This window comes from Bubalus kerabau, chromosome 2 (assembly GCF_029407905.1).
Source record: "Bubalus kerabau isolate K-KA32 ecotype Philippines breed swamp buffalo chromosome 2, PCC_UOA_SB_1v2, whole genome shotgun sequence".
In the NCBI taxonomy this organism is placed as follows: Eukaryota; Metazoa; Chordata; class Mammalia; order Artiodactyla; family Bovidae; genus Bubalus; species Bubalus kerabau.
In genome coordinates this window covers 114099314-114123295 of record NC_073625.1, presented here as the reverse complement: position 1 = coordinate 114123295, position 23982 = coordinate 114099314, and the positions used below count along the sequence as shown (strand labels likewise).

Sequence of the window (23982 nt, the reverse complement as noted above, 5' to 3'; positions counted from 1 at the left end):
GAGGAGTGCAACTTCCCCTCTGACAGGAGGTGAGGGGACCATGGGGTGGGGGGTAGCATTTCCATCTACGTGGAGGACAGGCTGCAGGGCTCGGGCTTGGGACCATTCCAAGCTTCCATGCCAGTTACAAGTCTTGCTTTGAGCCCCCTCCTGCCTGGCTGCTGGTCACTGTCACTCCGTGAGAAGGAGGGGAGCAGGCCACTGCCCCTCCCTGATTCCTCAGCAGCTGTTGAAAGAACTTCTTTTATGGAAGAGTAGATCCCAGCGGGCTGGAGGGAGGGTCAGGCTTCCCAAGGCACCATCCCCATGGCTGTTGTTTCTGATGTCCGCTAGCTTGACCAGGAAGCTGCCTGGCCTCCTCTGTAACTATTCCACCATTTGTTCTATGAATACTGCTGAGTGTCTGTGGGGTGACAGGCCGAGGGCTCCCCAGGCTCGTGTCTCAGATGACATGCTTGGGACTCCAACAGGCCCAGTGTGATAGAAGGACAAGCTACTGGAGTTACTGATCCTGCTTCTTCCTTGCTTTAAATTATGATGAATCTCTTCTATTCTACAAATATATATTAGACATTGTGTAGGTTGAATTGTGTCCTCCTAAAAGATGGTGACTCAAATGGTAAAGAACCTGTGGGCAAATGCAGGAGACCCAGGTTTGATCCCTGGACTGGGAAGATCCCCTGGAGAAGGGAATGTCTACCTACTCCAGTATTCTTGACTGGAGAATCCCATAAACAGAGGAGCCTGGTGGGCTGCAGACCATGGGGTCACAAAGAGTCACACATGACTAATTGACTAACTCTAAAAGATACATAGTCCTGACCTGTGAACATGAACTGAGTTGGAAATAGGGTCTTTGAAGTGAAGTCAAGACGAGAGCTTGCTGGAGGGGGTGGGCCCCTGATCCAATATATGTGGTGCCCTTATAAGAAGAGGAAAATGTCATGCAGACCCAGATACACATAGAGAACGCCTTCTGCAGGGAGAGGCAGAGACTGGAGTGACACAGTTGCAAGCCAAGGAGTACAAGGATTGACAGCCACTCCTGAAAGGTAGAGAGGCAAGGAAGTAGTCCATCCAGAGTCTCAGAGAAAGCATGGCTCTGCTGACACTTTGACTTCAGATTTCTCGCCTTTAGACTTCTAGCCTCCTGCCTGCTGGACAGAACTGAGAAAATAAATGTCTGTTGTCTTAAACCACACAGTTTGTTGTTCTTCGTTATAGCAGCCCTGGGAAATTGACACAGGGTATTAGGTGCCGTGTGCTGGGTATTGTGCTGGGTGTGTGAGTGTGTGGAACTGGGATGGACAGAGCAGAGGGCAAGATGGATGTGACCTGTCCTCATTCATAGTTATTCCAAATTTAATTGAGCAGTTCCTCTGTGTGCCAGACATTGTACCAGGGGCGAGCATGTGGTGTTGAATGAAATAGACCAAAACTCCTCTTTCAAAGGCTTTACATTCTAGTGGACAGAAACAGACAGGAGCATGATAATAAATATGAGCAACAAGAACAGCTAATAGATTAAGTGGTAAAAATGCAATGGAGACAAATACAGAAGGGAAGGGAGATAGACATATGGGAGGGGTTGTAGATTTAAGCAGGTTGGTGGAAGCCTTGAGAAGGTGTCATGTGAACTAGTACAGTGGTTCTTAACCCTGGCTACATACCAGGGAAGATTACAATAAAACAGAACAAAAACAATCAATAGCAGAGCCCTGTCCCAGACCGATGAAGTCAGAATCTCTTGAGACGTGGCGGAACCTCTCCATAGAAAAGCTCCCAGTGGATTCTGATGGACACCAGGTCTGAGAGCCACTGGTTTAGTGAATGAGAGCTGCAGTGGAGAAAGGAATTCTCCAAGGCCCACCCAGGTGCCTGTGGAGGAGACTGGTGGCAGGCCTGCCTGTATCCATACGCGGCAGGCAGAGGCCCTCCTGGCTCAGTGGCTGGGAGAGCTGAGGCAGCTGTGGGCTGAGGATGCAGTGAAGCGAGACCCCTTGAGCCCTGGTCCACAGTCTGCCTCGTGTTGTCCTCCTCCCGTCTTCTCCTGAGCCTGGTGCTGTGGGTCACCCTGCCCAGCAGCAATCCTGCCTCTACCAAGTTGTTGTTCAGTCGTCCAGTCATGTCTGACTCTGCGACCCCATGGATGGCAGGATGCCAGGCTGCCCTGTCCTTCACCATCTCCCAGAGCTTGCTCAAACCCATGTCTATCGAGTCCATGATGCCATCCAACCATCTCATCCTCTGTCATCCCCTTCTCTTCCTGGCTTCAGTCTTTCCCAGCATTAGGGTCTTTTCCAATGAATTGGCTCTTCTCATCAGGTGGCCTAAGTATCGGAGCTTCAGCTTCAGCATCAGTCCTTCCGTTGAATATTCAGGGTTGATTTCCTTTAGGATTGACTGGTTTGATTTCCTTGCTGTCCAAGGGACTCTCAAGAGTGTTCTCCAGCACCACAATTCGAAATAATCAATTCTTTGACACTCAGCCTTCTTTATGGTCCAGCTCATCTCACATCTGTACATGAATACTGGAATATAGCTTTGACTATACGGACCTTTGTCGGCAAAGTGATATCTCTGCTTTTTAATACACTGTCTAGGTTGGTCATAGCTTTTCTTCCTAGGAGAAAAGCTCAGTTGGGAATTATTTTTCCTTCCCACCGTGGCAGAGACTAATCAACCCCCAAAGCCAGGCTTCTGCTGTGTAGCCTGGGATCCAGTGTGGAACAGCCTGTGGGCCTGGTGTCTGCCAGCTTTGCAATCAAAAACTGATGCTTATGAAGGTGTTCCTTGACTGAGCAGTTGATCTTGACTCCTACTTCCCCTGGCTTTGATTTCTTGAGAATTAAAGAAGAATCTCCAGAACAGCTATATAACGGTTCTTTCACATAGACTGGGAGAGACCTTTCCCCTTTCCTGGGTTGGGTGGGGCTACCCGAGAGACTGAGAGCCGGGGAGCTGGCTGGTGGGGGGGGTTGTGGTCAGCATTTACTTCAGGAGCTGGGAGCATCACCAGTGTGGATTTCCAGGTGCCGGGCATCAGAGCCTTGTGAGGGCTCCGGCTCCCTTTCATCCTATGAGCCCCTGCCCTGTGGCTGCCCCTCTGGAGCAGCTGGAGTGATTCCTGAGTCCTGTGGGCTCACCCAGTCTCTCCACTCCTCTCCCTCCTTACCTTCTCTTCCTTCCCCCTCATTTGTCTCCTCTCGAACCAGCTCCCCCAGGTCTCCCACCTTCTTTGCCTTTCCTTCTGAACTTGTCTTCCGGTCTCCACTGGGATCAGAGTGGCTGGAGGAGCCGGGAAGCTGGGAAACAGCACTGAGCTCCAGCCCAGGGGCTGCCTTCTCACACTTTTCTTGTACTTGCCTGGCCCAAGCCCCAGGAGGCGCTCCCACTTCCCGTCGTGTGCAAGCTGGTGCCCAGCGTGTCCCCTTGTGATGGAGTCCTGTACTTGCCCACCTGTGGCAGCCCACACCCACACCTCCCACCACCCCATATACAATGCCAGACCAGAGCATTATGCTTTTACTCACTTAAGATGACTGTGGGGTCAATAGACAGTGTAACATTTATTGGCTTAACACCTGGACTGTGGAGCCAGGTTGCCTGTGTGGCCCTGGGGAGCTGACTTGACCCCTCTGTGCTTTAGTTTTTTTTTACCTATAAAAGGATTCCTACCTCTTAGGGTGGTTATGAGGCTTAAATGAGTTAATACATGTAAAAGGTTTAGTACAGTGTCCAACTGTTTTAAGACATGCGTTATTATCCAGGTATGATGAGGCTAACAGATCAGGAGACAGCTGCCATTGAAAAGGGAGCTTGTTACTCACAGGTCCCGAGAAGAGAGGGCGCACTGTGCTGTGGGTTAGGGGGCACTCGGGGATACACGGGGGTCCACCAGGAGGTAGAGTGAGGAGAAACGTGCGCAAAACCTCTGTTGTGGTTTCTGCAGGAATGAAGAGGAAAGGGAGAGTCAGCAGGCTTCTGATTGTCTAGTTTTATAATAATGTCGGCGGGCTCTGGGGCACAGGACTGTCCCATGTCACCTGGCATCTGTCTCTGGGGTGATGAGGGCAGGGGAGTGATGGCCCAAGTGTGAGGATCTGACTGGGGTGGGAGGCTCTGGACTCTAAGGCAAGTGGTTAAACATTTCTAGCACCTGGCTGGCCTGGGAGGGGCAGGATCCCCAGGTCAGCAAGGCCCAAGATGTCAGACAGCAGACTGAAAAGACATGCTTCATGCACACACACACAGTATCCAAATAAAATGACAAGATACGTTTAGTTCTACATTCTGGTGTGAATTCTGGTGTCGGTCTAGAGCCTCGAGAGCTGCATGGATCAGAGAAGAGAGCACAGGCCGTGGGGAGGAGCCCCCATGCTGCCGTCCACAGCTCTTCTCGAGGGTCCACCCCCTTATCCTGGGACGGGGACATCGGGACCTCCTTCAGTGCTGCCTCGAGGGGCCCAGCCCTTGTGCGTGGCCACCAGGAACAGCTCGGCTTGCAAGAGCTACTACATTTCTGTGTCCGTTTTAAGGAAAAGCTCTCAGAGCCCTTACACATTCTGGCCCCGGGGCCTCACCTCTGAGAGTATGTTTTGAAAGAAAAGGAAGACATGTTGAATCTCAGGAACGGATGAAAGATCACACCACAAAATACAGGGACCAGCGGGCGCACCGAGGAGCTCAGGGGTGAGACCGAAGGAGCTGGCAGGACAAGGTGGGGGCCTTCCCTAGATGCTCACTGGCTGCATCTTCCTCTCCTTCTTCCCTCAGCCTCTTCGTTCTGTCTCTGCTAGAGCAAGGATCCCCAACCTCCGGGCTGAGGACCGGCACCTCCTGTCAGATCAGCAGCAGTATTTGATTAGAAATAAAGTGCACAATAAGTGCAGTGTGCCTGAATCATCCCCACACCATCCCCACTCCCCCTCGTCTGTGGAAACGTTGTCTTCTGTGAAATCGGTCCCTGGTGCCAAAAAGATTGGGGACCACCATGCTAGAGGACTCCCTCGGGGTGGAGGGCCTGGGCTGGGATTCTCTTGTGTATGGGATTGGGAAGTGAGACGTCTGTGAGGCTCCCCTTAGGGCCTGAACACTTTCCAGACAAGAGGAACCAAAGGCCCCTCTCCTGGACCCAACTACCTTGAGTGGGCTGCCCAGGAATCAGATGGGGGGCAGGCCTGAGAGGTGGCTGAGGACGGGGTGCCCCGCCCTGTTGGGTGGCCTCAGACAGAAACACACGTTCCCAGGCCTCTGCCTTCCCTTTCCTCCTGGGTCGGCGGCGAGGGTACAGGGAGATTCAGAGAGAAGGGCTGAGCCGGCATTTCCCCGCCAGCTGGGAAAGGCCCCCAGTGTCAGCTGTCTCTCTGTCCCCTCCCCAGCAGCCATTCGGAGGTCCCAGGACTCTTGCAGGCCAGTGGTCCTCCTAAGGTAGAGGGTGGCCCTGGCTGTGTTCCCCCCAACCTTCCTCCCTCACGGGGGTCTACCCCCCTGTCTCCCCAGCATCCTGTTTGCTGACATCGAGGGTTTCACCAGCCTGGCATCCCAGTGCACTGCCCAGGAGCTGGTCATGACCCTCAACGAGCTCTTCGCCCGCTTCGACAAGCTGGCTGCGGTGAGTCCCCCCCATCTCCCTGCTCCCGCCACTGCCCTGGGGCCCCTGTGTGCCTGAGCCAGGGCCGGAAGGGTGGCCTGATCCGGGCTGCCTGGGGTAGGGTGCTGCGGGGCGGCCACTGGAGCTGGTGAGCAGGGCTGCACAGGCTGCGGCGGCGTGTTCTCACGCCCTGCGTCGGCCCCGACCACACACTCAGAGGCGCTCTCACGGTGTCTCAGCCACAAGGGAACGAGCCCTCCACCAGCAGACAGGAGGGCATGTCTGTGGGGATCGTGGCCCAGACCCCTGAATTTGTGGAATTTGTGTCTGGGGGAGCAAATTCGGTGCCACACAGTCACTTTCCTGATGAAGGTAGCCAGAGTGATTAAAAAAAAGAGAGAGAGTCTGAATCTCTACTGGCCTGCAAACAGCTGTGTGTCACCCCTGGGACGTCCAGAAAGAGGACTCCTCCATGTTGGGACAGATTGGAAGTGCCCCCCACCCCCTGCCCAGACATGGAGTGTGAAGGACACATTGGTTCATTAGTCCCTGTCTACACTCTGTTGTTCTTTCCCAGCCTTTGTGGCTTTGAGTCACGCTCTGTGCCTTTGGGGAGTCCTGTATCGGGGACACTTACTGCAGTGTCCTCTGGCATGTGGACATGTCCCTGGGCAGTCACAGGATGCCAGGCCAGATCACGGATGAGAGCCAGTGCCCGGGTCTCTGAGGGCATTGATGGGGGGCCTCACGTCTCACCGATTTTATCATGGAACGTGGGCAAGGTGAATGGCAACATGCTTGGCCCTTGGGCATAGGAAGGGCCTTAAAGGAGAGTTCAGGGCACACAAATACTTGGGTTCCAGTGCTCCAGCTTCATGAAATAACTTCTGGGATGCAGGTTGGGACAGCTCTGAATTGGTGATTAATGACAGTCCATCTCAATCCCAATTACTTATCAATTGCAGCCTGCGGGGTGACCCTGCATCTGGTGGGGGCTTCCGCTCATGGCGGTCTTAGCACACACGTGCTCACGGGCCTAGTAAAACTCCCTTGGATAAAAAATTCCGGGCTGAGGGTCAGCTGAGATTTCGTTAAATCTTGTTTCTGCTTCAGTCTTTCATAAAAGGAGAGTCACAAAACTGTCAGTAGAACCTTCGGCCAAGAGTCGGAGCATGCCCCAGAGCTGGAGTGGGATGGGGCCCTTGCTCTCAGCTCGGGGCCTCTCATGCTGATAAGTCTGCCGCCTTCGCTGCCACACTGAGCCAGTTGCATTCTCCTTGAGCCTCAGCTGTGGCCATAAAAGTGAGTTCCTGAGCCTGGGGGCGCTGGAATGCTTCTCTAGGGCTGTTCGGCCTGTCCTCTGTCCCCCACGGCTCCCGATAAGCCTGTCCCAGTGCTGGGGCCTCACCTCGTGCCAGCCCTGGGTCTGTGCTCGCTGCCCTAAAAGGCAAGTTATTCCAGGCACAGGGTGAATCTGTTTGCTTCCTGTTTCTTTCCCTCCCACTTCTCTTTCCTGCTATTTTTAATTTTTAAAATTAATTTGCTTTCCAGGAGAATCACTGTTTACGTATTAAGATCCTGGGAGATTGTTATTACTGTGTCTCAGGGCTGCCTGAAGCCAGGGCTGACCACGCCCACTGCTGCGTGGAGATGGGCATGGACATGATCGAGGCCATCTCGTAAGTGCCCATCTCCTGGGTGACTGCCTGCCTGTAAGGACATGTCCATCTCCAGGGGACTGCCCGTCTGCTGTCCCACAGCCCGAGTAACTGACTCATGTTGAACTGGTGGATGCAGGGCAACAGTGGGGCAAAGCCACATCCCAAGGGCCCTGGCCACTCTGGAGGGTTGATCCACACCTGCAGGCTTTGGGTCTTCTCCTGGGCTGTCTGCAGCAGCCTGGGAAGCTCTGCACACAGGGACCTGTCCTGGGAGAAGGGAGGGCTTTGCAGACTCCAGGGCAGCAGGAGGTGTGGAGCCACCCCTCCAGCAGAGGGGGACTGGCTGGGAGTCGCGCTGTGCCCTGTGCTGTGGGACTGTCTACCGCTCTAGCCCCTATGTCTTCTCAGAGCCAGTCAGCCAAGGGTAGAAGTCACCAGTCCCATTTCTTCCCAGATGAGAAAGGTTGGGCTCACAGGAGCTAAATAGCTCCCCGGAGTAATACTGCTAGGCAGGTAGATGCGGACACAAATTTCCCATTTAAGAAAATCCATCCTTCCTGGGAACAATAGCAAACAGATCTTTGGGCCAATTCTTGATCACTGCTGACCACAGAAGAAGCCCCAGTCATTAAACAACATGGACAATCCAAGCTTACAGTCAGTCAAGGGAGAGGATCAGAGATTGTATCCAGGATTAATAATTGTGAGTTTTAGAAGTAGCCTGGGTGGGGCAAAAGAAAAGCCACAGTGGGCAAGGTCAGAGGTCAGAGTAGCTGGCCCAGGAGGTGGCCGGGTCCATTCTGTTTGGCTCGGTTCCCTTTGGTGGTGTTTTCCGAGTTCCCCTGCATGCCTGGGCTAGACACGGGGCCAGAAGCATGGAGTCTGTTGAGGGAGAGAGACCAGGACTCCCGCTGCTCTGATACCAGGCATGCCCAGTGGACACCATCAGGTAAGAGAGGCAAACTGCAGCAGAGAGCCCAGGATAGGGCAGTTGATTCCACTGGGAGGACCAAGGGAGACTTCATAAAGAAGGTGGCCTTGGAATTAAGCCAAAAAGGCAGAATGAGAGACTTTAACCTAAACAAGTGTCCAGAGGTCTTGTGGATGGAAGACACAGCTCCAGCAAAGGTACTGGCAGAGTTGATCCCAGGACGAGAGAAATGCTAGGTGACCTAAGTATTCCCTGTGGTGGGTATCAGCCTCTTGGTGTAGGATGGGGCAAGAGCTGGAGTCCACATGGTGGTCCTGCCCACCAGGCCAAGTCAGACTGCCGGCCCCACTGCTGGCTGAATGGGCCCATATGCAGGGAGTCAGAGAGGGTCCAGGCCCCTAAAAAGTGCAAATGTGAGCACCGGCTCCCTCTCCTGTGCCCCAGACACACACCCAGAGCTGCAGAGCTTCCATCCGACTCCCCCTCCTACAGGTGGCCCACCCATCTACTGGGGACCCCCGGGTACGTGCATGGTGCATGTGGTGGGGTTGGAGCTGTCTTCTAGCATGTGGAGACCCCTGGTCCCCTGCACCTGCCCCAGCTTCCTTTCTTTCCTGGGCAGGGTCTCTCCATCATCCTGCTAATGTCGAAGAAGCAGCAATGTGGATAAATCTGACAATTATATGAATGGAGATTGGAGTGACTGTAACTTTCCTGTTGACTCAAATCGGCACTAACGTGCGCTTGCATTTTCAGAACACAACTTAGTTGATGACTGAGGGTGGCGCTGGCTCAGGTGTCCTAGCTGTCGGGGGGAAGCAGTGGGGCCTGGATTCTAGTGTGAGGTGCTGCGCCACCTTGTGGGCAAGATAGGAAACAGCGCTCTCACAGTTTATAGCCACTGAGCACCAAGGGCTCAGCCCTTGCCCTTCAGGTTGAACAGTTTCAGACTCTGGATTTGGGCTGGCCCAGAGAGAAATGACCCTTTGACCTCTGCACCTTCTCACGCACCCTGACCCCATGCCTTCCAGCCACCCCCACTCTCTGCGCCTGGCCCTGACCCCTTCCCAGCCTTACCCCTGCTCCATCCCCAGGCTGGTCCGGGAGGTGACAGGTGTGAACGTGAACATGCGTGTGGGAATTCACAGCGGGAGAGTGCACTGCGGTGTCCTCGGCCTCAGGAAGTGGCAGTTCGATGTCTGGTCTAACGATGTCACACTGGCCAACCACATGGAGGCTGGAGGCAAGGCGGGGTGAGTGAGAGACGGCAGCTTCCGGCCTGGCCCCACCCAGGCGGCTCTTGTGGGAGGGGCCAGGATGGGCGTGACCAGGTAGCTGTGGCCCTGGGGGGCTACAGAATCTAAGTGGGATTCCTCTAGTAGCTGAGCGCCGACTCACGGCAGTTTGTAGGGAGCACGTCCCAACCCTCACCTAGTGTTCATCCAGAAACTACACAGAACTTGGTGGTCTGTTTTGAGATGCGAGGTAGCATAGACTTCTAGATAGGGGAGGAACCCTGGCGGGGGGTGGGGTGGGGGGGGGGGTTGGCCAGGATATACGGAGGTGGAAGGTGAGCTGGCCCGGCACAAGGGGCAGTATGGGGACAGGTGGGGAAGGCGGGGTTGGGGGAGGTGCTAGGCTGGGGACAGGCATAGGTGGAGGAAAACACAGTACTTCCAAGGAATGGAGGAAGAGCAGATGGCCTTTTAGGAACCAGTGGGAGAAACAGTGTGTCTGTGCAGAGGACGCTCATGCCAGGCTGGAGAATTGGACACGATCCTGTAGTCAGCAAGAGCCACCGCTGGCTTCTGCAGGTTTGTGAGACTGGAGGCCGTGTTCTCCTGGCAGGCTGACATGTTACTTTATTGTAATAACATGATGCCGATGTGCTGTGGTGTGGTCTCGTCGGCCGCGAGCTGGCGCGGGGCCCACCGAGCCATCTTGATGACTTGGAGGCATACGGTCCCTTGAGGGACCCAGGTAGGGGTGAGCATTTGAGCCAGAGCTCTGGGATTTGAATGATGACTCAGTCGGTGGCAGTTTGGTTCTGCACAGGAGCGGGGGTTCTGAATTCATAGCTACTGCCCTCCTCTCCCTGCTTGCCTCCCCACCCTAGACGCATCCACATCACCAAGGCCACTCTCAACTACTTGAATGGTGACTACGAGGTGGAGCCAGGCTGTGGGGGCGAGCGCAACGCCTACCTCAAGGAGCACAGTATCGAGACCTTTCTCATCCTGCGCTGCACCCAGAAGCGGGTCCGGGGGCCAAGGGCTGGGGCGGGGTTGGGCGTGGGCAGGGGCCTGCGGTGGCGGGGGCTGGGGGTGGGGGTGGGGGAGCGGTGGGGCGGGGGCAGGGAGGGGTGGTGTGGGGGTGGGGTGGGGATGGGGGGGTGGGGGGGGCGATGGAAGAGCTTCATTCCTTGTGGGAGGACTGTTTCTTGGCCTGCTGCTTCCTTCTCCTCTTACTCTTTCCTTGAGTCAAGTCCCGATTCAGTCGTGGTCCCTGTGTCTCCAGAAGGACGTGAGAGCCACAGAGGCTTAGCAAAGGCTGATGGCAAACAGGAGATGTTTTCATTTTTCTTCTGTTGCAAAAATGCAACAGACCTCAGATCAGTTAGTGACAATGCAACAGAAGGCCATGAGATGGACATGCGGCATCAGGGTATACGGTGTCCTTTATTTCCATCTTGTTCCTTGTCTATTGCCTAACTAGGTTGATCTTACTCTCTCTCTGCCTGTACTTATGTATCTCTGTTTCTTCATACTCTGTCCTTCCCCCCTCTCACTTTCTAGTCTTTCTTCTTCCTTCTTTTGTCTCAGCCTGCATGTGCCAAAAAAAAACAGAAATATTAGCAGACTTAGTGTTCTATTTTTAATAGTGTCATGTTCCATATTCTTAATTTTTAAAGCAAATGGGAGCATTTTCTATTTTACCCATTTTATATTTCTCCCTAGATTGAAATGCCTTTTACTTATAAGCCTTCCAATTGAATTTATCTGTTGGTCAGAGCCCTTTGATAGAAAAAACTTCCCTGTTTCTTTCCTAAGGAGTTAGACTAAAGACAAAATTAAACTGTGAGGAAATTTCAGCGAAAGTCTTGGAGACAGCAAAAGTAGATTTTTCAAAGTGGGCAGAATTGTTTGAGGCCAGGCGCCCACCCTTGGAGGCGCATCAGGGGCATACCCCACCCTCTCTGGGAAGCCTAGCACATGCATCCTGGCTGCGGGGAGGGGGTGTGGGGGTGGTGAGGAGAGCCCCTGAGGGAGCTGTGTCAGGCCTGCCACAGACACCTGGGAGAAGGATGGGAGGGTGTAGGTGCTTTGGGGAAAGTGCCTTGTGGCTTAATTGACTCATTTTAAAGCATTTGTTTGTTGTTTGGCTGGAGTGTAAATGAACTGAAATATTCCCAGGCCCTCCTCCCACACCCTTCCTCTCCGCTGGGCCCACGGGCCTCCTCGTCCGGCCCCACCCAGGATAAAGGCTTACCCTCTGCCCTGGGTTTTCTGGGTCTTGGCTCTTCTAGCTTGACAAGTGGTCCAGGAAAGATGAAATGGGACAACCCCCAACCCAGAGTTGTGTCTGCTGAAGCAGGCTGTATCTCTCCCCTCGGCCTCCCTGATCTGAGCGGCTGCCTTCCCAGGCTCAGGGATGGAGAAGAGGGGAAGGCCACCCAGGTCCCCCCAGGACCTCTGCAGCCCTCCACCTCGAGCTTGTTTGAGTGGATGAACAGATAGATTGTGGTTGGCACATGGAGAGCTGGCTGAGGCCCAGTCTGTGTATTTGTACAACTCATGTCAGCCGTTGAACCTCACGTTCTAATGACCCAAACCTCCTGAAGCTGCCGCTGAGCAGCAGGACCTGTTCTACTGTTCACTGTGCTAGAACAAGCCTGTTTTGGGGTAGAAATAGAAATCTCTGGTTTCCTCTCCCTCCATCACCCCCAGGCACTTTCAGACCCAGGCTCTAACATTCTGTGCCAATGACAGATGTTCCCATGCCCCATGGCTTCCCAACAAGACCAACCTCATCATCCTGTCCTGCTGCTCCCACCTGAGGCTCACAGCCCCCAGCCAGGGCTGGTCTGGGGAGTTTGAGGGACTTAGGATACTTTCTTGGATGCACTTTAGGGCCCCAGGCTGTGCAGAGAGGGAAGAGGCCTCTGCCATAACTCCTGCCTGCCCAGGCACTGGGAGGAATGAAACTCTTTGCGTGGGCTCACCGGATGGGCCCTGTCCATGGGCTGATGCCTTTCTGTTGCTCTCCCAGAAAGAAGAGAAGGCCATGATTGCCAAGATGAACCGTCAGAGAACCAACTCCATCGGGCACAACCCGCCTCACTGGGGGGCTGAGCGCCCCTTCTATAACCACCTGGGTGGCAACCAGGTGTCCAAGGAGATGAAGCGGATGGTGAGTGGCTGGCGGGGCAGTGTGTGAGCCGTACTCTCCAGGGCTGGGGCCCCCTGTGGGTGAGGGGACTGGGTCAGACCCCTCATGTGGCCAAGGGAACCTGGGGAGCCACAGGAGGAAATGTTGGAAAGAGGTTCACCCTGACTTGGGACCAGGAGCCAGAGCACCTAACTTCCAGCCCCAGGCTTTCTCCGTGGGCCCCACCATCTCTTGGCATGCTGGATTTGACTCTGGAGCAGAGCAGCAATGCCCCTTCCCCCCTCCCCCTTGGCAGAGCCTGCTGGTGCAGGCTGGACTCAGGGTCTCATAGAGTCTCCAGGGGTCTCTTGGAACTGTCTGAGGAACCCTGGGGAGTTAGGTGGGCACCAGCTTTTCAGACACCTTCCAGCATCTGGTATATTTCCCAGACCGCTGAAACATATACTCTGGCTCAGTCACCCAGAAAAAAATCCCAGTGCTTTTTGGCTGGTGCCAAGAGATGGTCTTTTTGCTCTCGGGGCTGAGAAACACCCTGCTAACTCCAGTGTTCCTGTGAGGCTGTGCGGACTGAGTGCGGGCTGAATGAGCCAAGGCTATGGTAGGGGCGTCGCCTCCATCTCAAGGGACCCTGCCTGCCTCGGGGGACAGACCCCCTCAGCCGCCCCTGCACACACCGCAGACAGCTAATTCAGGGTTCTATCAGTGAGGCTAGAAGGAAGACATCAGAGGGTGGGAAGAAGAGGGAGCAGGGTAACAGGAAGTCGGGTTCAGCAGCAGTGTTTTCTTTCTTTTTTCCTGAGAGCTTAGCTTCTACATCTGAACACATTCCCCAGCTCCTGCCTGATTCCCAGGCAGGAGCTGCCCACCCTGAGAGAGGGATAGGGGTGTGTGTGTGTGTGTGTCCACTTAGTTCCCACAGATTCTGATAAAGGAATGGGTGGCATGCTCCCCACACTAGGATCCCCACGTTGGGATCTGTGGCTCAGACTGGGTTTACATTGCAGCTGAAGTGACTGGAGACTCCAAGAGTCCAGCTGAGTCGGCAGACAGATCCAGGGGTCTGAGGGAGGGGACAGTCTGGGGACCAGTCATTCTGCTCCTTGCCAGCTAGCCAGTAGCAGATGACTAACTTTTAACGAAAATGCACAGAAGTAAAAAAGTGAGTTGAGTCAGGACCACCATTTTAACTTTTGATGGTCAAGAGGCAACTTACAGGACACCAAGGTTATAATATAATATGGGCTTCCCTGGTGGCTCAGAGGTTAAAACATCTGCCTACAATGCGGGAGACCCGGGTTCCGTCCCTGGGTCAGGAAGATCCCCTGGAGAAGGAGATGGTAACCCCATTCCAGTATTCTTGCCTGGAGAATCCCATGGACAGAGAAGCCTGGTGGGCTACAGTCCAGGGGGTCGCAAAGAGTCGGACACGACTGAGAGACTTCACTTTCACTTTCTTCACTTTCGAGGTTATAATATAAGGCACAGAGTGGAGGAGGGCTGGCCTCTAGCCTCAGGGCTTTGAACGTGGACCTGGTCAGTGCCGCCCAGGGCTCCAGGCACCACTCCAGCTTCCTCCAGGCCCCTCGCAAAGCAATTGCTGGACCTTCTGTGTTCTCACCCTGGTTCTTTAACCATCCTCTGCAGACTCTGTAGCGCGTGACCAGCATGGCCAAGAGGTGAAAGAGAGGGTGAGAGGAGAGGGGGAAGACTGAGAACAGGATGCAAAGAGGGGAGCTCTCATGCAGGTGGGAGGAAAGAGAAGCACAGGGGAGCAGGAAGACTGGAGAGAGAGGACAGAGAGGGTAAGGGGGAGATGGAGAGATCCGGGAGAACAGAGAAGAAAGCGATGCGGCAGGACAGAGGTGAGGATGGAGAACCACCAGCAGGCACGAAGGGTGCCTGCTGTCCGTTCTCTGTTTAAAATCTTTGGAAAGTTTTTTTCTCTAGTGATGTTTGGTATAAGTAGACTCTTCAGTTATTTCAGAGTCTCAGAGGAGCCAGTTTGGACTATAAGCACCTATTTGGCAGACACATTAATCATTGTTAGGACAAGAAGCCTTGGAAGAATTAGCAGAAGGGCCGTAATTGGGAAACAGTCTCAGGGGAGACTGGCTGCCGGAAAGGTTCCTCGTGGTGTTAATTGCTTCGCCCAGAGGGGAGGAAATGGAAAGTGAGCAGAAGAAAAGTGTTGAAGACACCCCTGTAGAAGGAGAGAAGAGGCTCCCCACCCCCTCCTTGCTGGGCGGAGTCACCCACGGGGCCAGCATCGAAGCACCATCTCCTGGGCCCCTGCCTGCCCAGAGTGTCCTGTCTGGAATACCACTGGCTTTGGGTGTTAAACCTGCCCAGAAACCCTGGAGAAAGATACCCAAAAAGAGAGCTTCTTCCTGGACTTTCACTGAAGATGTGGTGGAGGGTGGGAATTAGATTAAGCAGTGACCGAGAGCAGTTAGAGGGTAGTAACTAGCAGTCAGAAGCTTCTTTCTTTAAATCTTGATCCATCTTTTACCCAGTTTGTTAGGCGTAGTGAGGAGCTGCACTGTCTTAGGCTTGTGTCGTAAAGTCTCTAAGGTTATTTATTAATACAGAGGTTGGCAGGGGAGTGTGTAAGGTGAGGACTCGGGCAGCAGACAGAAACACTGGGCTGAGCTGCTACCAGAAGTGCTGAGGCAGAACTGCAGGAGCCCATCTGAGGGTCCTCCTCCCTGGGCTGAGGACCACAGTGCTGGAGCCAGTGAGCAGGTTAGGGAACCCAGTTCACTGGCCTGTGGGTTGCTTCTGTGTTTGTTTGTTTTTGCCATTCCAGGTCTTCCTGGTGGCAAGCGGGCTCTTTGTTGGGGCATACAGGCTTTCTCTAGCTGTGGCTCCTGGGCTTTTTGTCATGGTGCACGGGCTTCTCTTGTTACAGGCTGTGGAGCGTGCAGGCTCTGTAGTTAACGGCATGAAGGCTTGGTTTCCCCAAGGCAAGTGGGATCTTAGTTCCCTGACCAGGGATCAAACCTGCATCCTCTGCATTGGAAGGTGGATTCTTAACCACTGGACCACCAGGGGGGTCCCTGGCTTGTGTTCTCAGAGGCCCTTTGCTGTGGTTCATCCACCAAAGTGTTTTCCGACAGTCGTCAGCTCACCACTCCTACCCGGCACTCAGGGAGCCTAGAGCGGACCCAGCCCCCAACAGCAGCCCATACAAATGACCAAAGAAATGCTAGAGAAAGTCAGAGACAGGTTTGTTAGAAACATTTCAGCTCTAGTTCTGAGCTGTAGAGACTAGTATAGGCATAACGTGGCTTGGACATCCTCTGAGTAAAACTGTTGCTGGCCCCTGTGGTGGAGGTGAGCAGGCCAGCCCTGCACCGTGGCCTGTGGGGAGTGGGCCTTGTACCCTGAGGGATCCCGCCTGCCCCCAGATGGGGCACTCACCTGAGTGACCCCGGCTCCTCCAGCCTCGAGCAGGGACAGTGTGGTGGGCCAGATCCTGTAGCCAGGATGGAGGGCTTGGAGATTTTCAGAGAACAAGGAGAAGGGAAGGCCCCCATCAGGCAGCCCGGGAGGCACTCAGAGCCCACGGTCGGGCCCTTGGATGTGGCACTAGGGGCTGTCAAGGCCCCTGGGAGCCCCGAGCTGGTGGGGAGCACAGACACCTCATTTCCCATGGGCCCCATGTCTATTCAGAGCCAGGAAGCTCTGACTCCTGGAGACCAACGTAAGTCCCCCACCTCAGTGGGAATGAAGAGAGATGGGTTCCTCTGGGGTTTGGGCCCCCTGATGTTTACCATTTACCAGCCCCCTGTCTGCCCAGCAGTATGTTCCACGCTGGATCACAGGGACAGGAGGTCACCCTCTGCCCTTGTCCTGGCAACCGGAAGCTGCCTGCCCTGGGTACTTATGCCTCCCGCACTGCCTCCCAAGTCCCACCCCTCCCCATTTAGGGACCCCTCCCTCCCTTCCGTCACAGTCAGACCTTGACACACCACTATCCTCTGTGGACTTTGTAGATGGACTCTACGTAGGGCCTTGAGTTTGGTAACTCATAGGGGCCCCTCCCACCCTCACCCCTGCCCTGTGTGAGTGAACATCAGAACAGTAGTCAAACCGAGGCAGGTTTGACTACAGGTACCTCACCTCCTGGGTCCCCAGCCACCCCCAGCCTAAGAAGAACACAGATTCTCAGATACCAGAAAAGCTGTTTCAGATGACCAGAGTTTCATTTTCTTAAGCTCAAAACTTGTGAACTCCCAGATTCTCTGTGTGCTTGGCAGTGGTGGGAGGTGTGTCCGTGAGCTGTGTGTGCATGGGTGTGCACAGGCATGTGGGGATTCATTGACTTAGCAGTTTCTCTTATTTCCATCTAAGTAAGTGGAAGAATTGAGAGGGTACCCACCAAGCCCCTGGTGGCTCAGATGGTAAAGAATCTGCCTGCAATGCAGGAGACATGGGTTCGATCCCTGGGCAGGAAGATCCTCTGGAGAAGAGAATGGCTACCCACTCCAGTATGCTTGCCTGGAGAATTCCATGGACAGAGGAGCCTGGTGGGCTACAGTCCATGGGGTCACAAAGAGTCAGACACAACTGAGCAACTAACACATATACACCACCAAGCCCATGGTCCAGGAGGAAAGTGATGGGAGGTTTGGAGAAAGACGAGGAATCAGGTGTGGGGACCGGAAGAGCTCAGACACGTGGATTTTGCCAGTGGAGGAAGTGAAATCACAGTGCACCTCCAGTGTCTAGCACGAAGCCTGTCCCAACCCCAGCTGTGTTCGCCAAATGAAGGAATGAGTGGACGGCTGAGTACAGTGCTGTCTGTGGCCAAGGTCTGGGTGGACTGTGGACAGAGAATGAGCTGCAGCCTCCCTGTCTTCATCCCCTCTGTTCTCACTCTCCTCTCCTCCTCTCTCCATCCCTCTTTTTCAGGGCTTTGAAGACCCCAAGGACAAGTGAGTCATGGGCCCTTCACTCCTGCTCCTCGGTCTGGGGGCTGTCTCCAAGCTGCCTGGAGCTCGGTTTCTGTGCTCTGTAGAGGATGAGCCCAGGACACGCAGTCTTGGCCACAAGTGAACAGAGCCCATTGCACCCAAGAGACCAGCAGCCCTGGAGCCCAGGCCCCCATAGAGAGGCTGGGCCTTGGTACCACCTGTTTATAATCTCTACTCCACACACACATGTGGACAAACACAATACACACACACACACACACACACACACACACACACACACACACACACACACACGTGCAGCTCCCAGGATGGGGAGGGCCTTAAACATTGGTCGCCAGCTCCTGGCCATATCCCAGTGACCTGAGGGAGTATCCTCTTTTCTCTCCTCCACTCCCCCGTCTCTGGGGCTGTCAGAAATCCCACTCGAGGACTGGGCTTCACTCTAGAAGTAGAGTGTTTAGTTCAGCACCATAAGATTGTGCAATATGTTTCCCATAGAGTCCCCAGAGTCAGGCGAGAGCAGCCAGGAGGCTCCCAGGCCTCGCGGCAGAAGCCTTGCCTTCTGGTCTCAGCCTTTGATTTCAGGATGATGGTACAGCTAAAGAGTGAAGAGCAGAGATTGTTACCTGCAGGGAAAAACACAAACCTTTGATGATAATTCATATTATCATTATCATGTATAACATATATGGGCTTCCCAGGTGGTGCTAGTGGTAAAGAAAACCCACCTGCCAATACAGGAGATGTAAGAGCGCAGGTTCGACCCCTTGGTTGGGAAGATCTCCTGAAGAAGGGCATGGCAACCCACTCCAGTATTCTTGCCTGAAGAATCCCATGAACAGAGGAGCCTGGTGCGCCTCATGTTTTACCGTTATCGTATAATAATATATATACCAATAGAGTTAGGAAATCCTTATGGTCAGGGGGCTTCCCTGGTGGTTCAGATGGTAAAGAGTCTGCCCACCATGCAGGAGACCCGGCTTCAGTCCCTGGCTTGGGAAGATCCTCTGGAGAAGGAAATGGCAAACCACTCCATTATTCTTGCCTGGAGAAGCCCATAGACAGAAGAGTCTGTCAGGCTGCAGCCCATGGGGTCAGCGAAGCTCCCACAACCCGTGGGGGCAGTTTTCTGAGACTTGGGCAGCTTTCTGCGCATATAAGCACTTAGGCTTCTGGCTGGGCCGGTGTCACTCTCAGCTTCCCACCCCCTGATTAGGGTTGATCCAGCCCCTCTAGTGGGTCTGGGTACAGAGGCTGAGCCGGCAGTCCCCCGGTGGTAGCGCCCCCTGGTGGTCAGCCTGTCTTGTGTCTGCGGTTCCTTGCTCACCAGGAACGCCCAGGAAAGTTCAAACCCTGAGGATGAAGTGGATGAATTTCTGGGCCGTGCCATTGATGCCAGGAGCATCGACAGGCTGCGATCTGAACATGTGCGCAAGTTCCTCTTGACCTTCAGGGAGCCTGACTTAGAGAAGAAGGTACAGCACCCCATGTGGGAAGGAGGGGTCCCAGGAAGAATCAGGACCACAGGGAGGGGGTAGAAGTGACAGGCTGGCTCCCTTCCCACTTCCCTTACCATGGAAAGAGCTCCTCTTTGCCACCTCCATTTCCCCAGCTCTGATGCTGTCCTAACCAGGAAATGGGGCTTTTAGGAAGACTTTCTTGGTGGAAAAAGGTAAATCTTAATTTCTTTGTGCCTCAGTTTGCTTACCTGGAAAATGGGGATATTCCGCATACGTACCTCATAGTGTCAGTGAGGATTAAACAAGTCCATGTGTGTAAAACACATGTAACAGTATCTGCCACAGAGTAGATGTTCAGTAAATATTGCTATTTGTATTATTGCTATTATCATTATAATGACAGATGCACCATCAGCTGCCTTTGGCACACTGGAACCTCAAAGTATTCGAGTTGGAAGGGGTGGTCAAGAGCTCTTTGTCCACCCCCCCCCCTTAAATTGTGACTGAGAAAGTAAAGCTCAAAGTAGTTGGGTGACTCACCCTAGGCCACCCAGTGAGGTAGTGACAGAACCGGAACCAGACAGAGCGGGTCCAGGGTCTCTGCTACACGTCACAGGGTCTCCCTTGTGTTTGGGCAACATGGGATCATGTGAACGCATGATCGTGGCCAAGTGAGGCACACCAAATCAGGAGGGGGAAGCTATGAGAAGGGAACTTAGTCTGCTGAGCAGCATAAATGGAACTGACTCATGCATTACCCTCTCTCTGCCAGCACAGCCATTCTTCCAGCTGGTTGATGTCATGGGAGGGGTGGGAGATGGAGGTCAGGACGTTGGAGATGAGCTCTGTGACTCTTGACAAGCCGCCTGGCTTCTCTGAGACCCGGCATGCTCATCTCTGAAACAGAAACAGCAGCAGTCCTGTGCCTGTTTCCTGGGGCTCTTGTGAGGATGTGCGGTGGTGCCTGCAGGCTCCGCACGTGTCCTAGCGTGTAGGTGGTGCTCAGCAACGTGTGCCGTGATCATCATGGATCACTCCCATGGTGACCCAGCCTGCAGAGTTTCTGGTTTAACATAGTTCAGCCTCCCTCCCCACGGCCACCACAGTGTGGTGAGTGGACTGATTTACTGAGAGCTGAGGCCAGTGCTGTCTGGACCTGGCTTTCCAGGTGTCGGGAGCGGGCAGCCCAGCTGTGTCTGGGGTGAAGGGGGTTGGAGCAGGCTGGCCGGGTGACTCCACCCCTCCCCCTCTCCATGCCCTCTCAGTACTCCAAGCAGGTGGATGACCGATTCGGTGCCTACGTGGCCTGTGCCTCGCTCGTCTTCCTCTTCATCTGCTTTGTCCAGATCACCATTGTGCCCCAGTAAGTACCTCATCCCTTCCAGGCAACCTCTTCTGGCTGGAGGGTCTCCAGGGGTAAAGAAGAGGCATAGGAGATCAGAGGGGGGTGGGATGTGAGCTGAGTTTGCTCATATAGGAGAGAAGTCTCCAGATGTGTGCTCAGGGGAACAAGGAAGCCGAGGTCTGCCTCCTCCCTGATGGGGAGGCGAAGCGCTCTCTGTGGGGAACTTCTATCTGGGCCCAGGCCAGTGCATCGGACACACCTTCTCTCCACTTCATCCTCTCATCCTGTTTTAACACAGACCACTATTGCCCACTGAATCACCCAAAGTGTTCACCAGGTTGGTTTCCGTGTGACCTTTGGTTCTTGCAAAAAGTCAATACATCTTTAAAAGATAAGGGTTGAATTCCCCAGTGGTCCAGTAGTTAAGATTCTGTGCTTCCAACGCAGTGGGTGCAGGTTGGATTTGGACTGCTGGTTGGACTAATGTCCCACATGCTATGCCGCACAGCCAAAACAAAAAATAAATAAATTTTTTTAAGATAAGGGTTTTCTGCTACTCTGGATATTTCAAAGACTGGATCTCAGATTCTGAAGGCTTCTCTCAAAGAGATGTACCTGAACTCTTCTGAGGACTGGCCGTGTCCTGAGAGAGGCCTGTGTCTTCTGAGGGAGCCACTAGGAAGTGGGCTGTTGGAAATGAAGTGTTTGTTAGATAGTCAATCACTGTAGACTCACAGCTAAGTGAGAAAGATAACCGCTCCACATATGTATTTATGTATGTGTGTATATATATATATGCATATATACACATCTTTTACTTTTCATTAAGCAACATTTCAAGCATACAGAAAAGTAATTAATGTAATCAACACCCACCCCATTGGTAGAACAGTTGTTAATATTTTGCAAATTTTGTTTCATCTGCTTTTTTCTGATTTTTAAAAATTGAAGTATAGTTGATTTGGAATGATGTGTTAGTTTCAAGTGTATTTCTGATTTTTTAAGGTAAATTTTAGACACAGGGACATTGTGCCCCTGATAAAATGTCAATCTACATCTGTTCTAAGGGCATTTTGCTTTTTAACCACCATGCCTCCTATACCAAACAAAACTAACCCCAGTTCCTCTGCAATCATCTAATACCAAGTCTATATTCAAATCTCCAAAATCATACCCCTAGATGTCTTCTGCTCCGAATTTATTCACAGCCAGGACCTACTCAAGAGTCACTGCTTGCATTTAGTTATGTCTCATAAATCTAACAATCTAGAAGTGTCCCCTCACTCCAACACCTCCTGTTTTTCATTTTGAAATAATTACATACTTATAGAAAGGTTGAAAAGTACTCTGGAGGGTTTCTGTACATCCTTCATCTAGTTTCCCCTAATGTTGACAACCCACATAACTGCAGGACGGTAGTCAAAATCAGGAAGTCAGCATTGCAACGACACCATGAACTAATCTACAGGCTATATTCTCATTTCATCAGCATTCCCCCAAATGGCCTCTTGGTGTTCTAGGCGCTGGGCCAGGACCCCACATTGGATTTAACCGCTGTATCTCCTTAGTCCCTTCCAGTCTGTGATGCTTCCTCCGCCTTTACTGATCCTTTGTGGCCTTGGCACTTTTGTTGAGTACTAGCTAATTAATGTGTAGAATGTCTTGGGCTTCCCTGGTGGTCCACTGGTTAAGGCTGTATGCTTCCAATTCAAGGGTCCCAGGGTTCAATCCCTGATCTGAGGATTAAGATCCCACAAGCTGCAGGCAGCCAAAAAAAAAAAAACATTTTTTTTTAATGTGTAGAATGTCTCGATTTAGAATGTCTCAATTTAGGTTTGTCTGATGTTTCCTCATGATTCGATGGAGGTTATTTTTGACAAGAATCCCACAGAAGTGTCCTCAGTGCATCATATGGGGAGGTGCACGGCGTCATGGTGTCTTATTACTCAGTGCTTTTTATTTTTTAATGGTGCTCATTGTTGAAGAGATAGATGGCCCTTGGGTTTGTGTCTGCCGTGACCCTATCAGAATACTGCAGGTGAAAACCAGACACCAGCAGCCAGCTGCTCCCTGGTTAGGCAGCTAGTGCCCGTTGCCCCCTGCACTGAGGCCGTGCAGAGCTGGTGGGATTGTGGGTCTTTATGGCGTAGGACCTACGTTCAGTAATGAAATGGAGCTATAGGTATAATAAGCAACCTAGACTTCCTGTCCCATTGCAGCTGAGAGTCCCCCTCGCTTGGGTGCACAGTCTGCCTCCTTGCTGCTTCTCTCTCTCCGCAGCGTGGCTTGGGGCTGGGATTTTGCAGATCCCTGCTCTGCCAGCAGTGGCTTCACTCCCTCCTGGCCACAGCTCCGAGCTGCTAAGGCATGGTCGGAGGTCGTTATCTGGCTGTCCTCTCTCCAGGGAAGCCTTAAAAGCTACTTTAAAGGTCTTTCTTTCCCTCTGAAGAGAGTTCTCTCTCCCTGTTCTATTTGTTTAAGGCAGATAAGTGCTGGCTCCTGGGAGAGCCTGGAACAAAGACGCCTCCCTGGAGGTGTCCACCTGCCTTCTGTGTCCCCCACTTGCCTCTGACCTGTGGACAACGCCTGGCATCTCAGGCCATCTCACTCCCTGAAAGGGAGAAGTGTCTGAGGCTTCCTGTGGTTGGTGGAGAGTGCCGTGCCTTGGCCAGCCCCTGCCCCAGGAGAACCGTGGCAGGCCCCAGATGGAAAGTCATCTGCAGTTCTCTCGTGCGAGGATTCTGGCTCCTGGTGAACATTAAGCTCACCTGTGATCTGCTCCTATAAGGAGGGACAGTGAGGAGAGCCTGGCGGGCTTTATAACTTCTGTTGAGCTGGGTGGGAGTAGGGGAACAGAAACTGAGCAGGACTTGTGCAGCCTGACAGTGGGCACAGGTTTAGGGACTCTGCCCTCCAAAGGGACATGTCACTACTGTTTCTCAGAGTGCCTGGTTGGTTTGTTGACAAATGCATTTCTATAAATAATGGCCATTTATCAAATCAATGTTCCATCTTCAGAGTTACTTGTCAAGCCATGAGTGACTACCTGGAGGGAACAACCAGGTGATTTTTAAAATGGGTCCTTCCAGCTTAAACAAAATGAGTTTATGGATAGCTAAGAATTAGGTAAAACTTTGAGCAGGTGTCACCAGTCCTCCATTCGGCCCCTCTGTGGGCTGTGCTCCCCCAGGAAAGTGACAGGACCAAGAGGAAGGGCAGGAGCCAGACCGTTACGGAGGAGAGTCCTAGATCGGCTCACAGGCTCTAATCTCCCCTCGGTGAGTCAGGGGCCAGGCACCAAAGACTGGGCAGTGGGTGCAGGAGAAATGGAGCAAGCTCTGCTTCCTTCGCAGGGCCTCTCAGAGCCCTAGAATTCCCACCTCCTCTCTCCTTCCAGCTCCGTGTTCATGCTGAGTTTCTACCTGACCTGTTTCCTGCTGCTGACCTTGGTGGTGTTTGTGTCCGTGATCTATTCTTGCGTGAAGGTGAGTCCAGTTTACACTTGAGCCCCAGTTGCCTTCTCCCTTCCCTTCCCAGCCCTCTGATAAGCTCCCCGCGCTGGGGCCGGAGGGTCACGCCCGGGACCCAGGTGCCTGAAGCTGGATCATACCTCTTGATTGGCACTGGCAGCAAGCCAGACTGCAGCGGCCATAGTATGTCTGGGGG

The 23982-nt window shown here is 53.2% G+C and overlaps 1 protein-coding gene across 1 annotated transcript in view; it reads left to right on the top strand.

Annotated features, from left to right (window-relative positions):
- Window positions 1-23982, top strand: part of ADCY5 (adenylate cyclase 5) — a 157988-nt gene that overhangs the window by 104600 nt on the left and 29406 nt on the right. The window contains exons 4-12 of the mRNA XM_055568407.1: window positions 5503-5614; window positions 7145-7272; window positions 9280-9438; window positions 10302-10443; window positions 12455-12595; window positions 17489-17511; window positions 18842-18986; window positions 20237-20334; window positions 23714-23801. Of these exons, the coding sequence (XP_055424382.1) occupies window positions 5503-5614; window positions 7145-7272; window positions 9280-9438; window positions 10302-10443; window positions 12455-12595; window positions 17489-17511; window positions 18842-18986; window positions 20237-20334; window positions 23714-23801 (1036 nt within the window). The remainder of the gene's footprint in view (window positions 1-5502; window positions 5615-7144; window positions 7273-9279; window positions 9439-10301; window positions 10444-12454; window positions 12596-17488; window positions 17512-18841; window positions 18987-20236; window positions 20335-23713; window positions 23802-23982) is intronic.